This window comes from Hypanus sabinus, chromosome 29, assembly GCF_030144855.1.
Source record: "Hypanus sabinus isolate sHypSab1 chromosome 29, sHypSab1.hap1, whole genome shotgun sequence".
Classification (NCBI taxonomy): Eukaryota; Metazoa; Chordata; class Chondrichthyes; order Myliobatiformes; family Dasyatidae; genus Hypanus; species Hypanus sabinus.
The window spans coordinates 15,358,735-15,384,205 of record NC_082734.1 but is presented as its reverse complement, the minus strand read 5'-3'; the positions used below and the strand labels follow the sequence as shown (position 1 = coordinate 15,384,205).

General features: G+C 45.2%; 1 protein-coding gene across 1 annotated transcript; it reads left to right on the top strand.

Annotated features, from left to right (window-relative positions):
- Positions 1–775: 775 nt before the first annotated feature.
- On the top strand, positions 776–25,119 carry gcat (glycine C-acetyltransferase). The gene is made up of 9 exons (XM_059953749.1): positions 776–1,002; positions 6,017–6,147; positions 6,858–6,959; positions 11,035–11,181; positions 14,949–15,103; positions 16,082–16,164; positions 18,889–19,060; positions 21,813–21,934; positions 24,732–25,119. The coding sequence occupies exons 1-9, from the start codon at positions 810–812 to the stop codon at positions 24,881–24,883; spliced, it is 1,257 nt and encodes a 418-aa protein (XP_059809732.1). The 5' UTR covers positions 776–809; the 3' UTR covers positions 24,884–25,119.
- The last annotated feature ends 352 nt before the right edge of the window (positions 25,120–25,471 follow it).

Here is a 25,471-nt window from a genome sequence, read left to right as displayed (position 1 = left end):
AGTCCATGGCCAGATCAGCCATGATCTTATTGAATGGCAGAGTAGGTTCAATGGGCCAGATGGCCAACTCCTGCTCCTATTTCTTATGTTCTCACTGCTCTGGGCCTCTGCTCACTGGAATTCAGAAGAATGAGGAGTGACCTAATTGAAACCTATCAAATGTTGAAAGGCCTCGATAGAGTGGATGTGGAGAAGATGTTTTCCATGGTGGGGGTCCAAGACCAGAGGACACAGCCTTAGAGATTGTGATGTGTCCTATTAGGATGGAGATGAGGAGGAGTTTCTTTCAGGGGAGTGGTGAATCTGTGGAATTTGCTGCCAATAGCAGCTGTGGAGGCCAAGTCACTGGGGTTATGTAAGGCAGAGGTTGATAGATTCTTGATTGGTTGGGACGAAGGGATACAGGGAGAAGGCAGGAGATTGGGGCTGAGAGGGAAAATGGATCAGCCATGGTGAAATGGTGGAGCAGACTTGATGGACCAAATGGCCTAATTTTGCTCCTAAATCTGATGGTGCTATTGTTAATATTTGCAGCTGAAGGACAGGTATTTGAATGCCGAACGATTTCGGAGGTGCATGTGAGGCTACAGTACAGCAGACGAATAGCCACAGGATAATATTCCCATTCCAGCTCCTGAGGCCACGTGGCCGCCTGCCGCTGTCACTTTAAAGAGATCTGCCCTCGGTTCTGATTGGAGAAGTAAAGCTTCGAGCCGACGACGCCCATCTCGGTGATTGGTTGTCGGTCACTCGCCTCCCCCGATGATGACATTAGTCCCGCCCCTCCTGGCCTGGGTCTGGTGGTTGTCATGTTGTCGCCGCGGGTTTTGGCGGCGGCTCGCCGGCTCTCCGGGATCGGCCGGGCCGGCAGCGCCCTGGCGCAGCTCAACACGGTGCTGGAGACCGAGCTGGAGCGCATCCGCGGGGCGGGCACCTGGAAGAGCGAGCGGATCATCACCTCCCGGCAAGGGCCGCACATCAAGGTGCAGGGCAGCGAGGGAGGTAGGCCCGACCTACATTGGGGACGGAGGGCGAGGCTCGGAGAGGGGGGCGTGGGGTACCGGGGAGAGGAAGATAAAATATTCTGTAGGTCTGGGGCCGCTTCTTTTCAGGCCCCGGGGCTGGTGGCCGACTGTTGGTCATGTTGTGAAGGTGTTGGGTTGGGATTTGGGGTCGCAGAGCCCCAAGGCCAGGACAGAAGGTCCGGGGAGAGTATGTGGGTAGACTGTTGTCGGGTGGGTATTACAGACAGGAGTACTGCCCCTCCTGGGTCTTGGTTCTGGTTCCATTTGATGGAGCTGAATCATCACCATACAGGGGACCCTGCTGGATATCTCACAGGCTGAAGATAACTTGCTTTGCATGGCTCCTTTCAGTGTGCAGTGTCGATGATCGAAGTGTCTAGGTTCCGGAGAGGAGCTGCTATTGGTGAAACAGCTTCTCATTAGCTCCACTCCGCAGTGGGAGATGCATCACCAAGGAGAGAAGGGTTAGGGCAGGGATTCCCAACCTGGGGTCCCCAGACCCCTTGCCTGATGGGGTGTTAGTCTCTTGATACAGGAGACTGCGGGTGCTGAATTCTGAAGCAACACATAAAACTCAGTAGGTCCAGCAGAATCAATGCTGGGAAATGGACAGTTGACATTTCAGCTCAAGAGCCTTCACCTAGACTGGGATTTCCCAATCATTTTTATGCCATGGACGCCTACCATAATAGAGGGTGTTGCTGAATGGAGCACTTGGTGGCTGGTATGGTGCAGGTCAAGGGAGGGTTTGGATGGAGGCTGACATAGAGCACATTAGAATACAGGCTGTCCCAGGCTACCAACAGCCAACTTCTAGACGTTTCTACTGAAGAAGGAGCTCCCCTAATGCTATAAAATATAAAAGTTTTAATATGCATTTGTTCCTACAAACAGCAGATGCAGTTTCTTCTATGTCTACTTTTAGTCATTTTTCTTTCTTATCAGTCCTGCGTGCTTTTGATGCCCCCTCTCTCTCTCTCTCTCTCTCTCTCTCTCTCTCTCTCTCTCTCTATATATATATAGTTACCATATTCAGTGATTTTTGTGTTTCCTGAATTATGGACAAGCTGACTGATGGACGTCTGTAAATACAGGACCTGCTCGTTCCTGGGGAATGGGCTGTAGTGGAATTTGGGGGTAAGCTGGTGAGAGTCAGAAGCAGAGGATGTGATCGTAAACTAGGGATGTAGGGAGCTAGAATTTGTTGAATGTGTGTTATGTGATATGCCTACAACGGTATATTGGAATATGAAGTAAATGTTTCATGCCTGCTGCCCTGTCCTCTAATCTACCTGTCAGTAGGAACATCTCACATGTTCCTGTCCATCGAAGTGCCCAGCATCGTTTACTGTCTATGTTCCTGTGTTTCACTCCTCCATCTTTCCAATCCCTCATTTAAATCTCTCCCTTTGCACCTGCATTCCGAATCTCCACTTGTTTGTCAGCAAGCAATTTCCACAATTTTATTCTGTTTAAACAGCATAGCTAGATTACATGAATACCGTTCCTCCTTGTGCCCAGTTCTCACTGGTTCCATTCCTCTACAGTGCCCTTTCCAAATTGCCATTTGTTTATGGATCCATTTGTTCTCAGAATTAGAATTGGGTTTATTGCCACTGGCATATCTCATGATGTTGTTATGTGTCTGCAGTACATTGCAATATGTAAAACTGTAAATTACAGTAAGAATGTGTGTGTATGTAATTATACACATCCACTAACAAAGGAACCTCAGCTATGCTTTCATTTTATTCCAGTAACCATTCTGGACTGGTTAAGAAACCTGATTAAGAGGTACTGACTAGACAGGTTTGTAGTAGTTCATTTGGGTCTATACTTCTGCAGGAATAATACAACTATAGAAGCAAGTTAAGTACAAAAAGTTTAAAAAGTTTGTAAACAGGTGGTTATGCAAACATGTAAACAAGTGTAAAGGAACCTAAAACTACAAGGGAAAAAACCCCCACAATAAAACAACTCTCTCTAGATTCTAATACAACAATAGGATGTATTCAGCTTTCCAAAAGGCATTTGACAACGTGACGCATATGAAGCCGGTGCCTAAGTTGTGAGCCTGAGGTATGGGAGCGTGTGTGTTAGCATGGTTTCTAAATTGTTTGTCTTGTAGAAAACAGAATTGGAATTAGCGGGTCCACCATTAGCAGTCTGAGAAGGCTTGGTTTGTCACTGAAGAATCTTGCAAACTTCTACAGATGTATGGTGGAGCACTTTCTGACTGATTGCATCCCCACCTAGCATGGGAGCTCCAGTGCACAGGATCACAAGACAGGCACAAACCTCCCCACCATTGAGGGCATCTTCAAAATGTTCAAAGTTTAAAGTAAATTTATAACTATGTCACCATGTACAACCCTGAGGCTTTCGGGCATACTCAATAAATCTATAGAGTGATAACATAATAGAATCAGTGAAAGACTGCGCCTACTTGGGTGTTCAACCAGATTGCAAAAGACAGCAAACTGTGCAAATACAAAAAGAAAGAAAGAATAATAAATAATAAGCACTAAATATTGGTAACATGAGATGAAGGATCTTTGAGGTGAGTCCATTTGTTTGGGAACATTTCAATGATGAAGCAAGTGAAATTATCCCCTTTGGTTCAAGAGCCTAATGGCTGATGGGTAGTAACTGTTCCTGAAGCTGGTGGTTGAGTCCTGAGGCTCCTGTACCACCTTCCTGATGGCAGCAGCGAGAAGACAGCATGACCTGTTGGTGGGGGTCCCTGATGCTGCTTTCCTGTGATAGTATTTCATGTAGATGTGCTCAGTGATGGGGAGGGCTTTACCTGTGATGGATTGGGCCATATCCACTACTTTTTGTAGGATTTTCTGTACAAGAGCATTATTATTACCGTACCATGCTGTGATGTGGCCAGTCAATATACTCTCCACTACACATCTACAGAAGTTTATCAAAGTTTTAGATGTCATGCCGAATCTGCGCAGACTCCTAAGGAAGTAGAGGTATGGCAATACTTCCTTTATAATTTCACTTGTGAGCAAGGCCTAGGACTGGTCCTTTAAAATAGTAACACCGAGCAATTTAAAGTTGCTGACCCTCTCCACTCTGACCCTGTGGCGAAGTGGCTCATGGAACTCTGGTTTCCTCTTCCTGAAGCCAACAATCAGCTCCTTGGTCTGCTGATGTTCAGTAAAAGGTTGTTGTTAAGGCACCACTCGGCCAGATTTTCAGTCTCATCACCATCAATTGATGTCTCAGAACGGGGCATCAATCATTGAGGATATTCAGCAACCAGGACATGCCCCTCTTCTCATTACTACCGTTAAGGACGAGGTACAGGAGCTTGAAGACCCACACACTCAATGTTTTAGGAGCAGCTTCTCTTCTGGCATCAGATTTCTGAACAGTTCATGAACACTACTTCACAATATTTTTATTGTAACTTAGTAATATCATCTCACATTGTACTGCTTCCACAAAACAACAATTTTCATGACATGTCAGTGATAATAAACCTGGTTCTGATTCTTTTCAGGCTGAAGGGATGTAATGTAAGAGGATCCCAGGACCAGTTCTTGGTCTCAGTTGTTCAGTGTTTGCGTAAGAGGAGGAAGGAAGTGTGAGGTTTCCAAGTTTGTTAATGAAATAGAAATGCGAGACTGAACATCATGAGACTGAAGCAGGGTATAGATAGATTAGGTTAAAACCTGGCAAATAGAACTGAATGTAGGAAGGTGCATGACCCTACACTTCATTAAGAGGAATCAAAAGGCAGATTATTATTCTGTTTGTACTCTTTTCCATTGAGTGAAGTTCAAAGGGGTCTAGGAGTTCTGGTGCATGAATCGCAAAATATTAACGGGTAAGTCCAACAGTAGCTAAGAAGGGAACTGGCCTGTATGGAAAGGGAAAACACACACAAAATGTGGTGGACGTTTTCGTCAGGACCCGAAACGTCGATGGTGCTTCTCACTATAGATGCTGCCTGGCCTGCTGTGTTCCACCAGCATTTTGTGTGTGTTGTTTGAATTTCCAGCATCTGCAGATTTCCTCGTGTATGGAAAGGGGTTGGATTTCAAGGATTGTGAGGTTTTGCTAGTTGTACAGGGCATTGGTGAGACCACATTTAGACAATTTTCGCCCCCTTCCCTACAAAAGGATATGGTAGCGTTGGAGGTAGTCCAGGAAAGATTCATCAAGCTAATTCCTGGAATGAGTAGGCTGCCAAATCAAAAGAAGTTAAAGACAGTCTGGGTCCTTGTTCCTACAGGAATTGAAGAATGAGGGGTGATCTTATTCAAACATCCCAGATCCTAAGAGGGTTTGACAGGTTTGGTTTTGAGAAGTTCTCTCTTGCAGGGAGATTCATGAACAGGAAGGAAATTTAAAACTGAGGGGTGCAGGAATGTCTTCTCTAGAGAGAGTAGTGAATTTCTGGAATTCTCTTCCCGAGGGTGGTGAAGGTCAGATTATTCAATATATTTAAAAGGGAAATGGATCAATATTGGCAAGATAATGGAATGGAAGCTTACAGAGAACTGGCACGGAAAAGGAGTTGAGGCCAGCATAGGTCAGCCATGGTCATGTTGAAAGATGGGCTAGGCTCGAGGGGCTCCCACTCCTATGTATTTGCTTGTTCTTGCATTCCTGCCTAGGTTGAGGGGTTGTCAGGGAGCAGTAGTTATAGAGGGCTAGCACTTATTGAGGGCAGTGCTTGTTGAATAGTCAGTGGGTTGGGAGGGGGTAATAGCAAGGGGCAGCAGTTGTAGGTGCGTATATAAAATGGCTAATTATCTGTAGCTGTGATTGGTGGGAGATGAAGAGGTTCCAGTGTTATAAGCAAAGCTCTGGCATTTGGGAAGGTCACAGAGGGCAGACCCTGTTGGTTCCTTGAACTGAAACACACTCAGATGGGGGATTGTGGTGACAGAACCCCCAGGGAATGATCAGACAGTGTACTATTGTGTACCCACCATTAATCACCGGTTCCAATTGCTCTTCCTCCATAGCGATTCTGAATTTCTGTGCGAACAACTACCTGGGCCTTTCCAGCCACCCTGCAGTGATACAGGCAGGAATCGAAGCCCTGCATCAGTACGGAGCCGGTCTAAGTTCAGTCAGATTCATCTGTGGCACCCAGGTTAGTCCAAGAGATTGTTAGCATTTAGTGACATTATTGGACCTAACTGCATAGTCCCAATGTCATGATCAACCCAGTGCAAGCCTTCCAGTCCACCAGTACTGAGCTGAGTGGTCTGAAGTTCGTAATCTGGCCCTTGTTGTTGGAAATCACCAGATCAGCATCACCCTGCAAGGTGTCATGTCACTCCAACCTTTCAGCTTTGATGTGTGTGTGTGTGTGTGTGTGTGTGTGTGTGTGTGTGTGTGTGTGTGTGTGTGTGTGTGTGTGTGTGTGTGTGTGTGTGTGTGTGTGTGCGCGTGCGCACGCACCGTCTTGTCTCACCCATCTAGGACACACCTCCCTTTCTTCTTCTCTCATTCCCTTTCTGTCAAGGCATCTCTCCTTTTCTTCCAATCTTTGACACTTCCCAGATTCCCCCTTTCCCTTCCTATCCATCCCAGACATTCATCTCCTTCCCTCCCCATCACCTCCTCCCACCCTTTACCTATTCCTTTCCTTCCCTACAACTTTACCATTCCAAATTCTCCCCTTTCCTCCCTCTTTGTCCCACTTTCAGCATGGATGCCCATTCCCCTTGCATCTCCCACGACAGAAATCCAGTGCACAACCTGCAAAGCAGGAATTTGGGGAATGTTTTCACCAGAGGATGAATAAAGCTGGAGAGAAAACTAACCATTCTCCCTCTGTCTCTGTGTTTCTATCCCTAGAACTTGCATAAGAACCTCGAGGCCAAGATTGCTAAGTTTCACAAGCGGGAAGATGCCATTCTCTATGCTAGCTGCTTTGATGCCAATGCTGGGATTTTTGAGGTGGAATATATACCGTCTAACTATACTATTTTATGCTGAAACCTTTTGTAGTGATATCATCTGCTGAAGAGTGAGTTTTCTGCTTCTCTGAGGTCCATTCAGAGAAATTCGTGATCGCAAGCTGAGGCAAATTATTGATCTAAGTCAACTCCTGGGGTGGATTTATTTTCAGTTGTATAGGTTGGACACATTTTATCCCAGAACATGGCAATCAGTTGGGTTTGCATGCATCTGAAATGCAATAGCAGCTGAGCAAACCAACAGACACTGAAAACTAACTTAATTTAAGAGAGTTCTCACCTCTTTTGTCTCTTTCCCCATTCTGGCAAAGGGTCTGCAACCTGAAATGTCATCTCTGTTTCTGTTTTTGTTCCCACAGAGTATTTCCCACTACCTGCTGAGTATTTCAAGCATTTTCTGTTTTAGTTTTAAAACTAACTTGTTTTTCTCTCTATCACACTCCTCACAGAGGATCCTGGCCTAAAACATTAATTGCTTCTCCCTCCTTAGACTGACCCGAGTATCTCCAGGTGTTTCTGGATTTGAGACAGAGAAACTGCCTGTACATGTCCCTGTGCAAGACAGTGCCCAGTGAACTCATTATCCCTACTTGAAGCCCCATGCTACTTCATCTTGTGCAGATATTTGATTGGAACATAAAACCGCTCGGTATAGGCCCTTTGGCCCTTGTATTGTGCTGACCTTTTAACTTTAAGATCAATCTAATCCTTCCCTTCCACATAGCCCAATTTCATGTGCCTATCTAAGAGTCTCTTAAATGTCCCTATTAAAGGCTAACTTTGAGGAGATGCGAAGGGATTTAGAGAGAGTGGATTGGGTCAAGTTGTTTTATGGGAAGGATATAATAGAGAAATGGAGGTCATTTAAGGGTGAAATTATGAGGGTACAGAATCTTTATGTTCCTGTTAGGTTGAAAGGAAAGGTTAAAGGTTTGAAAGCACCATGGTTTTCAAGGGATATTAGAAATTTGGTTCGGAAAAAGAGGGATGTCTACAATAGATATAGGCAGCATGGAGTAAAGGAATTGCTCGAGGAATATAAAGAATGTAAAAGGAATCTTAAGAAAGAGATTAGAAAACCTAAAAGAAGATAGAGGTTGGTTTGGCAAATAAGGTGAAAGTAAATCCGAAAGGTTTCTACAGTTATATTAAAAGCAAGAGGATAGTGAGGGATAACATTGGCCCCTTAGAGAATCAGAGTGGTCAGCTATGTGTGGAGCTGAGGGAGATGGGAGAGATATTGAACGATTTCTTCTCTTTGGTATTCACTAAGGAGAAGGATATTGAATTTGTGTAAGGTGTGGGAAACAAGTAAGGTAGTTATGGAACCTATGACAATTAAAGAGGTGGAAGTACTGGCGCTTTTAAGAAATTTAAAAGTGGATAAATCTCTGGGTCCTGACAGGATATTCCCCAGGACCTTGAGGGAAGTTTGTGTAGAAATAGCAGGAGCTCTGACAGAGATCTTTAAGATGTCATTAGAAACGGGGATTGTGCCGGAGGATTGGCGTATTGCTCATGTGGTTCCGTTGTTTAAAAAGGGTTCTAGAAGTAAGCCTAGCAATTATAGACCTGTCAGTTTGACATCAGTGGTGGGTAAATTAATGGAAAGTATTCTTAGAGATAGTATTAATAATTATCTGGATAGACAGGATCTGATTAGGAGTAGCCAGCATGGATTTGTGCGTGGAAGGTCATGTTTGACAAACCTTATTGAATTTTTTGAAGAAGTTACGAGGAATGTTGACGAGGGTAAGGCAGTGGATGTAGTCTGTATGGACTTCAGCAAAGCCTTTGACAAAGTTCCACATGGAAGGTTAGTTAAGAAGGTTCAGCTGTTAGGTATTAATGCTGGAGTAATAAAATGGATTTAACAGTGGCTAGATGGGAGATGCCAGAGAGTAGTGGTGGATAATTGTTTATCGGGATGGAGGCCGGTGACTAGCGGGGTGCCTCAGGGATCTGTTTTGGGCCTAATGTTGTTTGTAATATACATAAATGATCTGGATGATGGGGTGGTAAATTGGATTAGTAAGTATGCCGATGATACTAAGGTAGGAGGTGTTATGGATAATGAGGTGGGTTTTCAAAGCTTGCAGGGAGATTTATGCCGGTTAGAAGAATGGGCTGAACGTTGGCAGATGGAGTTTAATGCTGAGAAGTGTGAGGTTCTACATTTTGGCAGGAATAATCCAAATAGAACATACAGGGTAAATGGTAGGGCATTGAGGAATGCAGAGGAACAGAGAGATCTAGGAATAACAGTGCATAGTTCCCTGAAGGTGGAGTCTCATGTAGATAGGGTGGTGAAGAAGGCTTTTGGAATGCTGGCCTTTATAAATCAAAGCATTGAGTACAGAAGTTGGGATGTAATGTTAAAATTGTACAAGGCATTGGTAAGGCCAAATTTGGAATATTGTGTACAGTTCTGGTCACCGAATTATAGGAAAGATATCAATAAATTAGAGAGAGTGCAGAGACGATTTACTAGGATGTTACCTGGGTTTCAGCACTTAAGTTACAGAGAAAGGTTGAACAAGTTAGGTCTCTATTCATTGGAGTGTAGAAGGTTGAGGGGGGATTTGATCGAGGTATTTAAAATTTTGAGAGGGATAGATAGAGTTGACGTGAACAGGCTGTTTCCATTGAGAGTAGGGGAGATTCAAACGAGAGGACATGATTTGAGAAGTTTAAAGGAAACACGATGGGGTATTTCTTTACTCAGAGAGTAATAGCTGTGTGGAATGAGCTTCCTGTAGAAGTAGTAGAGGCCAGTTCAGTTGTGTCATTTAAGGTAAAATTGGATAGGTATATGGACAGGAAAGGAGTGGAGGGTTATGGGCTGAGTGCGGGTAGGTGGGACTAGGTGAGATTAAGAGTTCGACACGGACTAGGAGGGCTGAGATGGCCTGTTTCCATGCTGTGATTGCTATATATGGTTATATTGTTATTTATTATTATTAAGATACAGCATGCAGTAGGCCCTGCTAGCCCTTTGAGCCACACTACCCAATGACTACTGACTTAACCTGGCCTAATCACGGGACAATTTACAATGGCAATTAACCTACCAATCAGTATGTCATTGGACTTTGGGAGGAAACCCACGTAGTCATGGGGATAATGTATAATCTCCTTGCAGGCAACGGTGGGAGTTGTACCCGGTTCACTGGAATTGTAAAGCGTTGTGTTAACCACTACGCTACCGTGTGTGCCCATATAACTTACCATAAAATCAATCTAATGCTTCCCTCCCACATAGCCCTCCATTTTTTTTTGTTCGTGTGCCTCTCTGAAAATCTCAAGTGTCTCCAGTATGTCTGCATCTACCACCATTGTGGCAGTGCGTTCCACTGATTGTTCTGTCCCTGACGGCCTCTCTGATATTAACCACGTTCATTGATAACCTGTAGTGTCAAAGTGAGCCATGTCTTGCGGCAAGTGGGCAGGTAACTAGTTAATATTGTTAAGTTAACTGGCGTACAGAATAACAATGCAGGGATGGCAGAAGATGAGAACAGTTCCTGTTAAGTGTCAGATTTCTATGATCGTTCATCTGAAAGAGCTGAAGCAGATTCAGTAAGTACCTACAAATGGGAATTGAATTTGTATTGCTGGGAGTAAAAGGGATCCTAGTGTTATTGAGAACTGATATTGCTCTTCCATTCTATTGTTCATTTACATTCTAATCCTGTTTTAGGTGTAATTACAGCATTTTGAAAAATAAGGTGGTTGGACTTCTTCAAACATACATTAACCTCATCCTGGGATTGTAATCTTTTACTTTTATTCACTTTAACTGTATAGCTTCAGTGGTTACGGAGCATCACCCATCAAGTCCTGTGGGATCTCCTTCCTTGAGAAACATACCCTTTGATAGCTGGAGCTGTGCGTGTAGGCAGTCGGAATCTTGCCCACTCCGCTGTGGCATGTGTTGTTGCAGCTGACTGTTGGGCAAAGCTCAGTTTTGAAAGAGTGAGTGAGTGAGAGATGTGGCATGCAGTTGATGACAGTGTTGAATTAAGCCTAACACAAGCTCCTCTTGCCTCCTGCAGGTCCTGTTGACTCCTGACGATGTGATTCTCTCTGATGAGCTGAACCATGCCTCAATCATTGACGGGATCAGGCTGTGCAAGGCCAACAAGTACCGCTACAAGCACCTGGACCTCGGCGACCTAGAGGCCAAGCTGAAGGAAGCTCAGGTTTGCATGTACTGGGTGGCACAGCGGGTAGTGCGGCTGTCCGACAGCTCCCGTGCCCGGGTTTTATTCTGACTTTCTGCATGGAGTTACGTGACTGTGCATTACCCCCAGTGCTCTAGTTTGGGTAGGCATCATGGTTAACACAGACCCTGTGGGCTGAAGGACCTATTCCTGCACTGTACTGTAACACGTTCTACATGCATGTCTGTGGAACAAGTGGTGGCAAATGAACCACTTAGTTTCGATATATCACGTTATATATATCAGGCGCAGATACAGGTGGAATGTGTACAGGAATGTTTTTGGTGTGGCATACAGGCACAAGGTAGCTGTGCTCCACGTTTAGACATTATTAGGCACTTTAAGGATGATGCTAAGGCTGTAGAAAAGATAAAACATTAGCTCTATTTGTCATATGTACATTGAAACATACAGTGAAATGCATTATCTGCGTCAAATCAAATTGGCGAGGATTGTGCTGGGCAGCCCGAAGGTGTCGACAGACTTCCGGCGCCAACACAGCATGCCTGCAATGTACTAACCCTGACTATGGAGCGTGGGAGGGAACTGGAGCTCCCAGAGGAAATCCACACAGACACAGTGTGAGCATACAGACTCCTTACAGAGAGCGCAGGGAAGATTTACCTGAAAGAGGGACTTGACTTTCAAGCGGAAAAACTGGATGAGTTTCTTGTGTTAAACACTTTTGACAGGGTTAACGGAGGGCAGGAGTTGGGGGTGGGCTTGTGAACTTGCCTGAAAAGGAGATGCAAGATGAGTCAAGGGACCTCTCATCCTTGCACTGCTGCTAGATTTCTGACAAACCCAGCCTGTGAAATAAGTCATCATCAGGAGACGCCTTATTGAGTTCACTGCTGTTGCAAACAGGAAATCAGCATACTATAAGGGGATTTAGCCGGCCACTTGGATGAGTTCCTGGTGCCAGATTCTAAGTCTAATTAACCTCCTGCAGCTCATAATGTGGCACCCTGGCTAGAACAGACATACAGAGAACAAAATGGGCCCTTCAGCCCATTCAGTCCGTGCCAACCACCACTACCAATTCTTCCCCCACCCTCCCACCATGCACTAGGGGCAGCTTGCAGTGGTACACTATTCTACCAGCCTGCACTTGAGGCCTGATTGAACCTCTGGAACTAAAGGCAGCAGCTCTACTGGCTGTCCATTGAGCGATCCCCTCAAGCTCGTACAGACATGGGACTTGTGTGCTTACAACATTTATAACGGATAAACGCACCCATCTTACTTGGATTTCTTCTCCTGTTTTGCAGTAACACAGACAGAATCAGATTTCTTATCAATAACATACAGTATGTCTTGAAATTTGTTTTGCGACAGCAGTACAGTGCAAGACATAAAAGTTTTTATATTAAAAAGATAAATTATAGTACAAAAGGCAGACATTGAGGTGGTTGGCGACTGTACAGAAATCTGATGGTGGAGGGGAAGAAGCTGTTCCTAAAAAGTTGAGAGTAAGTCTTTGGGCTCCTGTATCTCCTCCCTGATGGTAACGGTGTGATGGGGGAATTTCCTGGATGATTCGTTCATAATGTGCCATGTTGTATGACATGGGTGATCATGGTCTTTCCGTGACCACGATTGTTCTTGGCAAACTTTTCTACAGAAGTGGTTTGCCATTGCCCCCTTCTGGGCAGTGCCTTTACTGGACAGGCAACTCTTCAGAGATTGTCGGCCTGGCATTGGTGGTGGCATAACCAGGACTTGTGGTATGCACCGGCTGCTCATACGACCCTCCACCACCTGCTCCGATAGCTTCACATGACCCTGATCTGGGTGGGGGGAATGAAGGGCTAAACAGTGCTACACCTTGCCTAAGGGTGACCTGCAGGCTAGCGGAGGGAAGGAGCACCTTACACCTCCTTTGGTAGCTCTACCCCACCACCCTGGATGGTGAAGATCTTTTAATGATGGATACCACCTTCTTGAGGCACCACCTCTTAAAGATGTCCTCAATAGCAGGGAGGGTTGTGCCCATGATGGAACTGGCCAAGTCTATGACCCTCTGCAGCCTCATGCGAGTTTGCACATTAAGGCTCTCTGCCAGGCTGTGATTCAACCAGTCAAAGTTCAAAGTGCATATGTTACCATATACACATTTGCATTCAATTTCTTGGAAGGCTTTACAAGAAAAATTGCATTGGAATAGAATTTTGCCAATAAACTATACATAAACAAACAAAATTTGATAAAAGCCATTTGCACATGAAGATGACCAGTGCAAATAAAAGTAACACTGAGAACATGCGCTGTAGAGAGTCCTGGAAAGTGGTCGTTGAATCAGTCAGAATGCTCGCTGCTGTTGTAAGCCCCATCGCTATGTCTCAGTGCTTCTCCCATGGCTGCTACCCAGCCGCAAGATGTGGCTCCAACGTGCTGTACAATATTCATGATGGTTGCGAGGTCCCTACGGATGTGACTGCTGTCTGGGGAAGTTAACTTGAGTGCACTAGTGAGGACAATACCAGAGAGCTGATGCTGCAAGAGACCACCCTGTAGAGGATGGGAGCCCACTGGTTTTCCTCCTAAGCTGATGGCAGTATGAGCATCAATTCTAGAAGTTCAGGAAGGCACCAGAACAGTGTAGAATAATTTCTAGCCATACGCATGTTGCTGGGTTTTGAGGACCCAAGTTATAGGGAAAGGTTAAATGGGTTGTGACTTCATTCCCTGGAGTGTAGGAGAATAGGGGAAGATTTGACAGAGGTGTACAAAATTATGAGGAGTATGGATAATATCAAGTAGGCTTTTTCCACTGTGGTTGGGTGAGACTAGAACTAGATGTCATGGGTTAAGGGTGAAAGGTGAAATGTTTAAGGGGACATGTGGGAGAGCTGCTTCAATCAGGGGATGGTGAGACATGGAATAAGCTGCCAGTGGAAATGGGAGCTTGATGGCCAACATGAATTCAGTGGGCAACGGGCTTGTTTCCCTTCTATGACTCTACTTTTGTTTTAAACCGTGTTCCACTCTGTCTTAGAGCTCCATGTTACTCTAAGGAACCCAAGGTTGTTGGTTCCATCTCATTGCGACCTTTGCCCAGAACTCCTGACCCGATCTGTCTTCCCTGCCCTTTCATCATTTCCTCTGTGAATAGTTTTGTTGCTCAGAGTCTTAACAATGACATTGAAACTAAAAAGGGTGAGGAAAGATTAATGAGTAAAACCACACCTGAAGCATCTTGTATTTCAGGAAACTTGGGGGTGAGGTCTGGAGTAAATGAAGGAATCACGCGATGAAGACTTTAAGTTAGCACTTTGAGGAGGTTGAGATTCAAAGGAAGTTTCTACTTGTAGGAGCACCATTATCAGTGAGTGTAAAGTATAAATCCAGCTGGGAGTTCAGGAGAAATTTCTTTACCCAAGGAACTGTGAAGGAGTGGAATAGGTTTGCATTTACACGGTGTCCTTAGGATTTAAGTTGCTTATCCAGGTACACATTAAATATGAAGAGTTTCTGCCTCCTTTGCCCCTCCAGAACCCCACTTCAGGTGAAAATTTTCCTCTACTCCACTCTAATCTTTTGCCTATTAATTACAATCAATTAAAGCAAGCAAAATGATGTCAAGTTGCTACCAGAAGGTCTGAGTAATGTACCCATTTACAGGGGAGCCGAGTGTAGGCGCAGAAGAGGTGCGATGTCGAGGGGTAGGCAGCTGTGTGTGGATCAGGAGTGCTTGGCCCAGTTGAGTTGAATGACCTGTTTCCATACTGTAAACTCTCTTCCAGAAATACCGGATCCGGCTGATTGTTACGGATGGGGTTTTCTCTATGGATGGTGATGTGGCTCCTCTTAAAGAGATATGTGACCTGTCAGAGAAGTACAACGCCTTGGTCTTCATTGATGAATGTCATGCCACTGGGTTCTTAGGACCCAATGGACGGTACGGAGCCCTGCCACGTGGCAAGCCATTGCAGATGGGGAGGAGTGGGTTAGGTGTTTGATGTGCCTTAATGTAATTAACTTAAGCTAGTGTACTGTACCGGCCTGAATGTGGCCATTGGGAAAAGAGGGAGGGGGGGAGAAATGTTAAAGCCAGCGTAATTTCCCCAACGACAGAGAAAGTTTATATTGGGGGTTATTTACCCCCCCACCCCCCAGCACCTCCTCTAAATAATGGTAATGTCTTCGTTGGTCAAGGATACTGGCTGGTGCCTTTAATACTAATACATATGACTCTAGTGGGGTTGTGGAAAACTTTAGTGGTGTTATACTGGGGTCTTCATGGGAACAGGCCAGAAAGCAGTACCCTAACCCGACTCTCCAAGGAATCCTTAATCTTCTCCCTCACACAGAAAACTTGCTACACTGAAGAAAGCCATTGGCATTATCAGGTCTGGACTTAATCACCAAAGACAATAGAATCATAGAGCTATACAGGATGGAAATACATCCATGCTGACCAAGATGGCTAACTAAACTAGTGCCATTTGCCTGCAGGTGGAACATATCTCGCAATGCCTTTCCTATATATGTATCTCTTGAAGTGCCTTTTAAAGCATTATCACTGTAGCCATTTCTAATATCACCTCTGACATCTCATTTCATATACCAGCCACTCCCTGCGTGGAAAACTTCCCCCTGAGTCCCCTTCAAGTCTACCCCTCTCACCTTAAATCTGCCCTCCAGTTTTGGACTCCTTCCCTCCCTGAGAAAAGTCTGTGACCATTCACCTTATCTATACTAATGTCTTTGTAAACGTCCTCAAAGTAAATGTGTTCTGTTTCCATCTCTGTAGCACACGTCCCATCCACCTTCCCACCACTGCTCCTGTTTCACAACATCAATCAGAAATTCAGATGCTTCTTTTAAACTAAGAGCAGTGTGACTGAGTGAAATTTTGTTCTGTTTTCTGTGACAGGGGCACTGATGAGCTGCTGGGAGTGATGGAACGGGTTCACATCGTCAACTCCACTCTTGGGAAGGCGCTGGGTGGAGCAGCAGGTGGGTGCCTGGGCCAGGGACAGAACTGAGAAGCAGAGGCATTGTGTTATAAATTAATTTCCAACTATGCTGAGATCATGCAGAATACTGCGTGTATCTAGCCTCTGATGATATCGAGGAGCTGGAAAAGATGCAAGAAGGGTTTATCAGCATTCTTCCATTTCTAAGTCTAAACCTATTGAAACTAATCATGTGGGCTGGAGCTATCTGATCAGCTAAGCATGGTTGAACTCTTCAAGACAGAATTTGACAAAGAGGTAGGAAAGTAAATAATTATTCACCAGTCCAATAGTGGCTTCTCAATAATGGTACAAACTTCCTTTATCACAGGGAGTGGTACAGGCACCTACACAGATTTATTTAAGGAGATTACCAGATATGGATGCCAGGGAGGAAGGAATAGAAGGCTATTCTGATGGGGTGAGTTAAAGGGTGGGCAGGGCATGAAGACAGTTGGGTGGGTGGGGACAGATGGTGCAACACCAGCATTGACCAGCTGTACTCAGCAGCCTCTCTATAAGCTCCAATTCCTCCATAAATGGGGGCCCACCCACCTGCTCTCCGATTCAATACCACGGTGTCTCATCCTTTTATCTCAGCCCCAAGATATTCTGCAGGTGCTAAAAATATTAAGCAACACACACAAAATGCTGGAGGAACTCTCTGCAGGTCAGACAGCATCTATGGAGGGGAATAAACGGTCAACGTTTCGAACCGGGCTTCTGTAGGTTCCCCCACCATAGTTGCTGCCAGACCTGTTGAGTTTTATGTGTATTGCAAAACCACTTTATTAATCCTAAGTTCAACACTTCTCTTAAAATGCAACTATCAGTCAAACTCTGGAATATACTGAGTTTCTGGGACGCTACCACTGATTACTGCTATCTAGGAGAAGAAATTATTCACTTTGGTTCTGAGTGGCTGACCCCATATTATAAGCACCTAGCCAGGTGAAGTATCATCATGCACCCGTGGAATTTTGTAGACTTAAGTGTGATCTGCTTAATCTTTTCTCATGGGACAAGACTCCATCCCAAAATTCCTTCCTTGCACTCCTGTATCACAAGTGTATTCTCTCTGAAGAAAGCCCAGACCTATACAAGTTATTCCATCCATGGTCTCACCGGAGTCCATTGCAACTGGAGCATGATTTTGTTCCTCATGTGAAATCCTTTAGCAGTAAGGATAATATACCGTTCAACTTCCTAGTCCCCTGTTCTATCTGCAGGTTAACTTTCAGTGTGCATGTGAGGACACCCAGTCCCTCTGACTGAAACCTCTCACCATTTAAAAATATCCTTCTTTTCTATTTTTTTTCCTGAAAGTGGATAACCTCACATTTTCAGAACTGCTGTGTCCGGGTGGGCATTTGTTAGTTTTTGTGCGGGGAGGGGGGGTTGTGAGTTTTGTCCCTTTTTCGTACAGCTGTGGGGGGTTTGATGGTTGAGGACTTCTTTTCTTTCAACGACTTTCATGGTTGTTCTGTATTTCGTGGCTATCTGGAGAAGATGAATCTCAGAGTTGTATTCTGCGTACATACTTTGATAGTAGAGTGAACCTTTGAACGTACTAGACCATAGAATGGTACAACATAGTACAGGCCCTGTAATGTTGTGCAGATTCTTTAACCTACCTCCATGACCAATCTAACTGTCTAACACTATCCTCCATTTTACTTCCTTTTGTTTCCATTCTTTTTTCCTTTCCATTTCTATTCTTTGTCAAGTCAAGATGCTTTTTATTGTCATTTCGACCATAACTGCTGGTACAGTACACGGTAAAAACGAGACAACGTTTTTCAGGACCATGGTGCTACATGAACAATACAAAAACTACACTGAACTTTCTGCTACAGTCCTTGCCCGTTCAACCTGGTCAATCTGTGTGATGTCATGGGGAGTGGTAAATTTGTCCTCTGTCAGCCTGTCATTTCTGCCTTTGAATGTCACCTGGTTGCCATGCCACTGTAGTTAGTGTGTACACAGAACATCCCAGATCCCGCTAGTGCTGTTAGCCAGTGGAATTAGATTCAGCGGCCAACACCGGCTCTTTCCCTCCCCCTCCCATGCAGTTTTCATCAACAGAGCAGTTCTCAACTCTGCTCTGCTGGCAGAGGTAAATTCTGCTGGGTAACTGGGGTAAAAGTCTTGTACTTTCAGAACATGGACTCCTGCACCTGCCCTAAGCTATTCCCATGCAGCGTTTGCTGCACTCTGTTACTGAATGGCAGCTGGAACGTCGTTACCAACTGATTCTGGCTGGTAAGCATTCACACCTTGTCTTCTCCCTTTCTGGGACAGTCCCACCAGGCCGAGGAGCAGCAGACAGCAGGTTCTACGTGGTCCCGCTACCACAGGGAACTGCGAGGAGCTTCTTTGTGCTGGTGTGAATGACTAGGTCTTTTTGGCTTCACCCAAGGTTGTGCTAGGGATTGCAGTCAAGGGACATGGGTTTAAAATGAAGAACAAAGTAACTTTGGTTGGAAAATGAGAATTTGCTTTGTTGCTTTTAGTTTGGGTTTGTAATGCATTGCATAAAAGGGCAGAGAAAGGGCAAAATTAGCTTTCAAAAGAAAATGAGGAAATACAGCTGCTTATAGGGCAGATGCTTGCAGATGAGAGGGACTAATCTGGAGAATTCTCAGACTGGTCATTGGATTAGGGAGTTGAGAGTCCTATTGTTGTGGCTGCATCATGACCTGAACCATTCCTTTTTTTTTTGAAGGTGGATACACCACAGGGCCCAAGGCTGTTGTTGACCTGCTGCGTCAGCGCTCCCGGCCTTACCTCTTCTCCAACACTCTGCCCCCTCCTGTAGTCGGATGTGCCTCCAAAGCTCTGGACCTCCTGATGGACAGTAACACCATTGCCCAAACCATGGCATCAAAGACCAAGCGGTAAGTCGGTCATGCCAGGATATTTGTTTGTGATTCCTGCAGGTGAAAGGAAGACTCTTATTCCCGGATAAATCTGGTTTCCTAACTCTTCTATCCTGCAGATGGATTGGGTGGGGGTTTGGGGGAGCAGGCGAGTGCCGGTGAGGGAGGGAATATCATTCTATGGTTGGAGAGTGGGCTGGATCAGCAATGAGAAGCTGGACAGACTGTAGTGTTTAAAACTAGAACTAGGCAATCAAAGTGAGATCAGGAAGGAAGATTTGCACAGTGGACGGTGGAATTGGGGTAGTTTCCTTCCCTTTCTACAACACTCCTCAAAAAGCTGCTGAGTCTGGAGGTCAAGCAACGTAACTAACATTCAAGATACTTCTGTTTTGGGGACGCAGAACTGGTCTCAGTGGCTGACGTTCATCAGAGATCACTGGAACCTACTGAAAGGCAGAAGGGACTCTGAGGTTCCAGATGTGTGTGTCTGAAGCCCACGTTCAACGTCCTTGACTCTGCGCAGGAAGGCTCAGTGGATGGTTGATTTTATTTAAAATAAATTTGCTGGGTCTATTCTCTCTCATCCTTTAAGGTAATGCTGCCTTGCTCGGTGTGGATATTAAGAGATACCATGTGCCCTCCAGCCTATCTGTGAGATGCTGTTTGTTCACCTTTGTGTTGCCTTTCCCTGAGGCCAGTCAGTAATTAACACTGAGGGGAGAGATAAATAGATCAATTAGTTGATCAGTCCTACCACCCCACTAGCCTCCGTGTCTAGTACGTAATTCTCTGTAACTTCTTCCATCTCTGACGGGATCCCATCACCGAGCACATCTTTCCACACTTACCCTCTTTCTGCTTTCCACAGGGATTTCTCCTTGCGCGACTCCCTTGTCCACTCGTCCCTCCCCATTGATCTCCCTCCTGGAACTTACCCTTGCAAGCAGAGCAAGTGCCACACCTGCCCCTACACCCCCCCCCCCCCCCCACTACCCTTCAGAGCCCCAATAGTCCTTCCAGGTGAGGCAACACTTCACTTGTGCGTCTGTTTGGGTCATCCCGGTGTGGCTTCCTGTATATTGGTCAGACCTGACGTAGATTGGGAGACCACTTCGCTGAGCACCTTCTCTCTGTCCACCAGAAAAAGTGTAATCTCCCAGTGGCCATCCATTTCAATTCTACTTCCTATTCCCATTCTGACATGTCAGTCCATGGCTGCCTCTACTGTCACAATGAAATTGCACTCAAGTTGGAGGAGCAACACCTTGTATTCCTTCTGGGTAGCCTCCATGAACACTGATTTCTCGAATTTGTGCTCATTTGCCCCCTGCCCCCACCTTCACCATTCCTCATTCCTGCTTCCCTCTGTCATATTATCTCCTTACCTGTCCATCACTTCCTTCTGTTGCCTCTCCCCTTTCTTCCATGGTTTTTTATCCTCTGCTATCAGATTCCCCCTCCTCCAGCCTTGATCTCTTCCGAGCTCTTTACTTCATCCCTCCCCTCTCCCAGTTTCACCTATCACCTGCCACCTTGTACTACTTCCTGTCCTCCCCCATATTCTTACCCTGACTTCTACCCTTCCTTTCCATTCCTGATGAAGATTCTCAGCCCAGAATATCGACTGTTTACTCTTTTACATAGATGCTGCCTGACCTGCTGAGTTCCTCTAACATTTTGTGTGCTTTGGTTTTCCAGCATCTGCAGATTTTCTCATGTTTCTGGTACAGCCCCTTGTGTATTAATCAATCTCTGCTTTCTTGCTGAGTCCATATGCAGTTTAATTGCTGCTTCCCACCCAGTAAACTTGTTCATTTATTCACTGCCTTCTCTGTAACATTGCCCAGCTGCTGGATTCCTCATTCACGTTTTCTGTAGAGTTCATGAACCATCATTGGCAGTCTGCCTTCCCTCCAGAGCACTCAAGTCCTGCCATACAGGTTTGATTCACACTTAAACAGCAGCTCTGCTTTCGCTCGCCTTTTTAACACCTCTGCCCTGTTATTTAAACTCAGTCTTCATCCCGATTGTAAATTCTTCATCCACCTCTAGTGGTCTGCTCCTGAGCTACATCCTTTGGTTTGGCAGGTTGCTTGCAAAAGGGGCAGGGGGAGAGCAGGGAAATGGGGACTGCTGTAGAGGTGAGCATTTGTTCTGTCACAGACGGACTGCTGGTTTCTCAGCAAGGGTGGAGCAGTCCGGTTATGAAATAATTCATGCTGCACACAGTTCATCGCTTTTTTTATTTTTTCAATTTAGAGGTAACAGGCCACGAAGCCCGCACTGCCCAATTACACCCATGTAATCAATTAACCTACAAACCCATTCATCTTTGAACTCTGGTCACTGGCTCTCTAAAACGTTCAGCTAACCCGTTATGCTACTGTACTGCTCCACACATTGGGCACAAGTGTAGTTCTGTGTTTAGTGATTGGGCTTATCAATGCTTATCAATATTTCCATCTGTTCATTACATGCTGTGAGCCCAGGCATTTGGTTGAGTGACTGATTAGCCCACACACACCCATGTACTGTAGTGTCAAGGAACACATTTAAAAGAATCCCAGTTGTCCTCTCTCTGAGTAAAGTCCATCAACTCCTCAACCTTGCTCTGCCATTTTTAATTACATCTACCTAGGTTGGATCTGTAACATTTTAAACCTTACATTCTAACTTTGACCCAGGAGGATACCCAGGGTGATTGGGAGGGGGAGAGGTGGCAGGCTTACACCTTTCTCACTGGATTTTGATTGGCTGTTTTGAACAGGTTCCGCAATCAGATGACAGCTGCAGGGTTCACCATTGGTGGAGCAGACCATCCCATCTGCCCAGTGATGCTGGGTGATGCCCGGCTGGCATCAGCTATAGCAGAGGACATGCTGAAACGGGGTAAGTCGCCAGGTAGTGGCTGAGTCTGAAAGTCTAGTGTGGGCTCCATCCCCTGCTTTTGTTCCTGTCTGTATACCGAACACCCTCTTCCTGTAGAGTTAATCACTTCTATTGTTTTGTGGCAGTGCCCAGCTGTCAAAGTGATGTTCCATGCATTCCCATTGACCACCAAGCTGCTTCTGTCTCAATACAGAATGGAAGCAGAAAGAGCCTACTCTGTCCGTTAAGCTTCCCTGCCATTCTTATCTACCCGGGGGCTTAAATCCCCTTCACCAACTCCATTCCCTGAACTTTTCCCACTTTTTTAGCCTCCACACCTCTGGATAGCGAAGTCCAGAGATTTCCCATCCTCCACAGGAAGAAATGTCCGCACACCTCTGTTGTAAGTGACTGCCTCCTTAGCTTGAACCTATGTCCCCTGTGAACCAGTGCCATCTCAGTGCGGCTGGTCATTGTAGGGTGTTGTAGGTGATGACCTATGAAAATCTGGGATCCTATTCCCCAGTATGCCTGACCCAGCCGAGCATGGTCTCCCTTGGGGCCCATTCCATGTGGCTTCCTGACAGTGAAGCTGTCTTTCACCGTCCCTCGCCTCCGAGTAAGAAGGCTGTGGCCAACTTCGGAGACCTAGGTGTGCAAACCTGGCAGGTCCCTCAGAGCAGTACCCAGGGTGTGCTGCACTGTCAGCCTTGATATTAAACTTCAGGAGTAATCCCAGGGAGCCAGGCTAATGAGAGTTTTCAGACCACAATCAGTGTGGATCAGGCACATTATATCCTCCACAATCACAGGTGTACCACAAGGCTGCGTGCTGCCTGCTTGCTGTTTACTTATGACTGTGAGGCTAAGCTCAGCTCAAATGCCATATTTAAATTTGCTGACGATACCACTGTTGCTAGCAGAGTCAAAGCTGGTGAAGAATCGGCATATAGGAGAGAAACTAAAAATCTGTTTGAATGGTGCCATAGTGACAACCTCTCTTTCAACGTCAGCAAAACTGAAGAGCTAGTTATTGACTACAGGAGCAGGAAACTGGAGGTCCATGTGCCATATTACATTAGGGCATTATCATTATCAGAGGATCTGTCTTGGAAGCAGCATATGCCATCTCAAAAAAAACAGGGCAGTGTCTTTCTTAGAAGTTTTCGCATATTTCGCATACTGTCTAAAACCTGCGTAAATGCGTGGTGGTGAGTATCCTGACTCCTGATGAAGGGTCTTGGCCTGAAAAGTTGACTGTTCGTTTCCACGGATGCTGCCTGACCTGCTGAGTTCCTCCAGGTGTTGTGCGTTTTAAGTATCCTGACTGGTTGCACCAAGGCTGAAGAATTGAATACCCTACGTAAAAGTGGTGGGTATAGCCCAGTCCATCTCTGGCAAAGCCCTCCCCATTATTGAGCACATACAAGGAGCCCTGCCACAAGAAAGGAACCCCACCATCCAGGCAACACTCTCTTCTCACTGCCACCATCAGGAAGGAGGTACAGAAGCCTTAGGTTCAAGAACAGTTATTACCCTTCAACCATCAGGCAGGCACCTGAACCAGTGTGGATAACTTCACTCACCTCAACACCAAATTGACTCCCAGCAACCTTTGGACTCAATTTCAAGTACTTAACATCTCAGGTTCTCCATTTTATTTGTTTGTTTATTATTATTGTATTTGTACAATTTGTCTTTTGCATTTTGGTTGTTTGTAAGTCTTAGCGTATAGTTTTTCAGTTGTATTTCTTTGTTCTAAATGTCTGCAAGGAATTGAATCTCAGGGTAGTATATGGTGACGTGTACTTTGATATATTTACTTAAGACTTTTTAAACATTGAGCTGTTCAGTTAATTCCACTGAAACAATTACCACAGTTTTGTGGTTCAGTTGAATGTCTTGCATCACCAGCAATGATCGTTAAACAACCCTTTAGATAAATGCACCATTTTCTTTCAATTTGACTTGATCTTTTCCAGCTCTGTTGTTATTTTGTACCACTGGCACGTGAAGATTCCCCGTTTATACAACCTTTCTCTGTTCACTTGTTTAGGAACCCTCCCTGCAAACTGCTGCAGCAAAGCTAACTTGCATCACTCAGTTGTATTAAACACAGTAAATACTTGCAACAGTTAGCAGGTCAGGCAACATCTGTGGAAAGAAAGCTGGCTAATGCTTAAGTGAGATACTTTGTCAGAAATGCAGAGCAAGTGCTGTTGTGGGGGCATTTATATGAACTGTTACCTTTTAGAGATATCCCCTTTGTTCTACCCAACCCTCTCAACCTCTGCTACTGAAAACTAATTTCCTTTCTCTCATTCCTTTTTCTGACTATGGTCTCCACACCTGAAATGTTAATGGTTTCTCATTCCACAGTTGCTGCCTGACCTTTTGAGTGTTTCCTGTATGTTCTGCTTTTATTTGGACCTCCAGCATCTGCAGTGTTTTTTTATTTTCATTCATTGAGTCAGCTCCCTGTTGGCTGATTTGTCTTTCCCTCAGGGCCTTAAGTTCCAGGATTTCAGCAGGGTTGTTGGATGTGGCCTCCCAGACTAGAGCAGGAGTTAAATCCACTCCTTTGAATCGAGTGGGCTTCTGTACTTCAGAGTCTGAAGGATAGATTAACCAGGTTAGCTAGACCATTCCGCTGAGTCAACCCCATGCTGGCTGATCAGAATTTTCCAGCAAAGATTCAGCTGGCTTTATCCTGTACAGCAGGACTTGATGACGTGCACTCTGTAATTATCAGGAAATATTTCCCTATCCAGGATCTGTTAATCCAATCTAATATTTACCCTGTCTTCCCTTTCCTCAGGAATATACGTGATTGGCTTCAGCTATCCTGTGGTGCCCAAAGACAAAGCACGAATCCGTGTGCAGATCTCTGCATCCCACAGTGATGAGGATATTGACCAATGTGTGCAGGCCTTCCTCGAGGTTGGACGCAAACACGGAGTGATTCAGTGAAAGGCATTTGAAGTGCAAACCATCCACGCCAATTTTGTGGGTGACGTGATGGGCATTGATAAGATTAGTTGTACTTCCACTCTAGAGAAAAAAATTCTGAGCATGATTTTCCAGACAATTCAATTCAAGGTTTACTGTCTGATTTTTAACCCTGCTTTTGTCAGGGTGTATCAGACTAGTGAGAAGCAAATTCCTTTCTTAATTGCATTTGAAAATAGAGTATTGAAATTATTTAATTGATTGGTCTAGACTTGTTCTATTCATTCACATCTCAACCTCCTGAGTATATGGGAACACGAGTTCCTGCAGATGTTAGAAATCCAGAGCAAAACGCACAGCGTTGCTGGAGGAACTCAGCAGATCGGGCATGATCAATGGAACAGAATAAATGTTTAATGTTTCAGACTGAGACCATTCATCAGATTCTCAGCCTGAAATGTCGACTGTTTATTCCTTTCCATAGATACTATCTGACCTTCTGAGTTCTTCCAGCACTTTGTGAATATTTGCGATCCGTCGTTTTGATGTACCATGGAGCTGTGTTGTCCAGTCTGGCTGGCAGGTCTCCAGCTGTTTGAGGAATTTATG

What these genes read in the sequence shown, in the direction of transcription:
- gcat (XM_059953749.1), top strand. Translation starts at nt 810, where the DNA reads ATGTTGTCGCCGCGGGTTTTGGCGGCGGCTCGCCGGCTCTCCGGGATC. An exon ending in GATTCATCTGTGGCACCCAG is followed by an intron (nt 6,148 to 6,857) that starts GTTAGTCCAAGA and finishes TTCTATCCCTAG; the next exon opens with AACTTGCATAAGAACCTCGA. An exon ending in CCAAGCTGAAGGAAGCTCAG is followed by an intron (nt 11,182 to 14,948) that starts GTTTGCATGTAC and finishes ACTCTCTTCCAG; the next exon opens with AAATACCGGATCCGGCTGAT.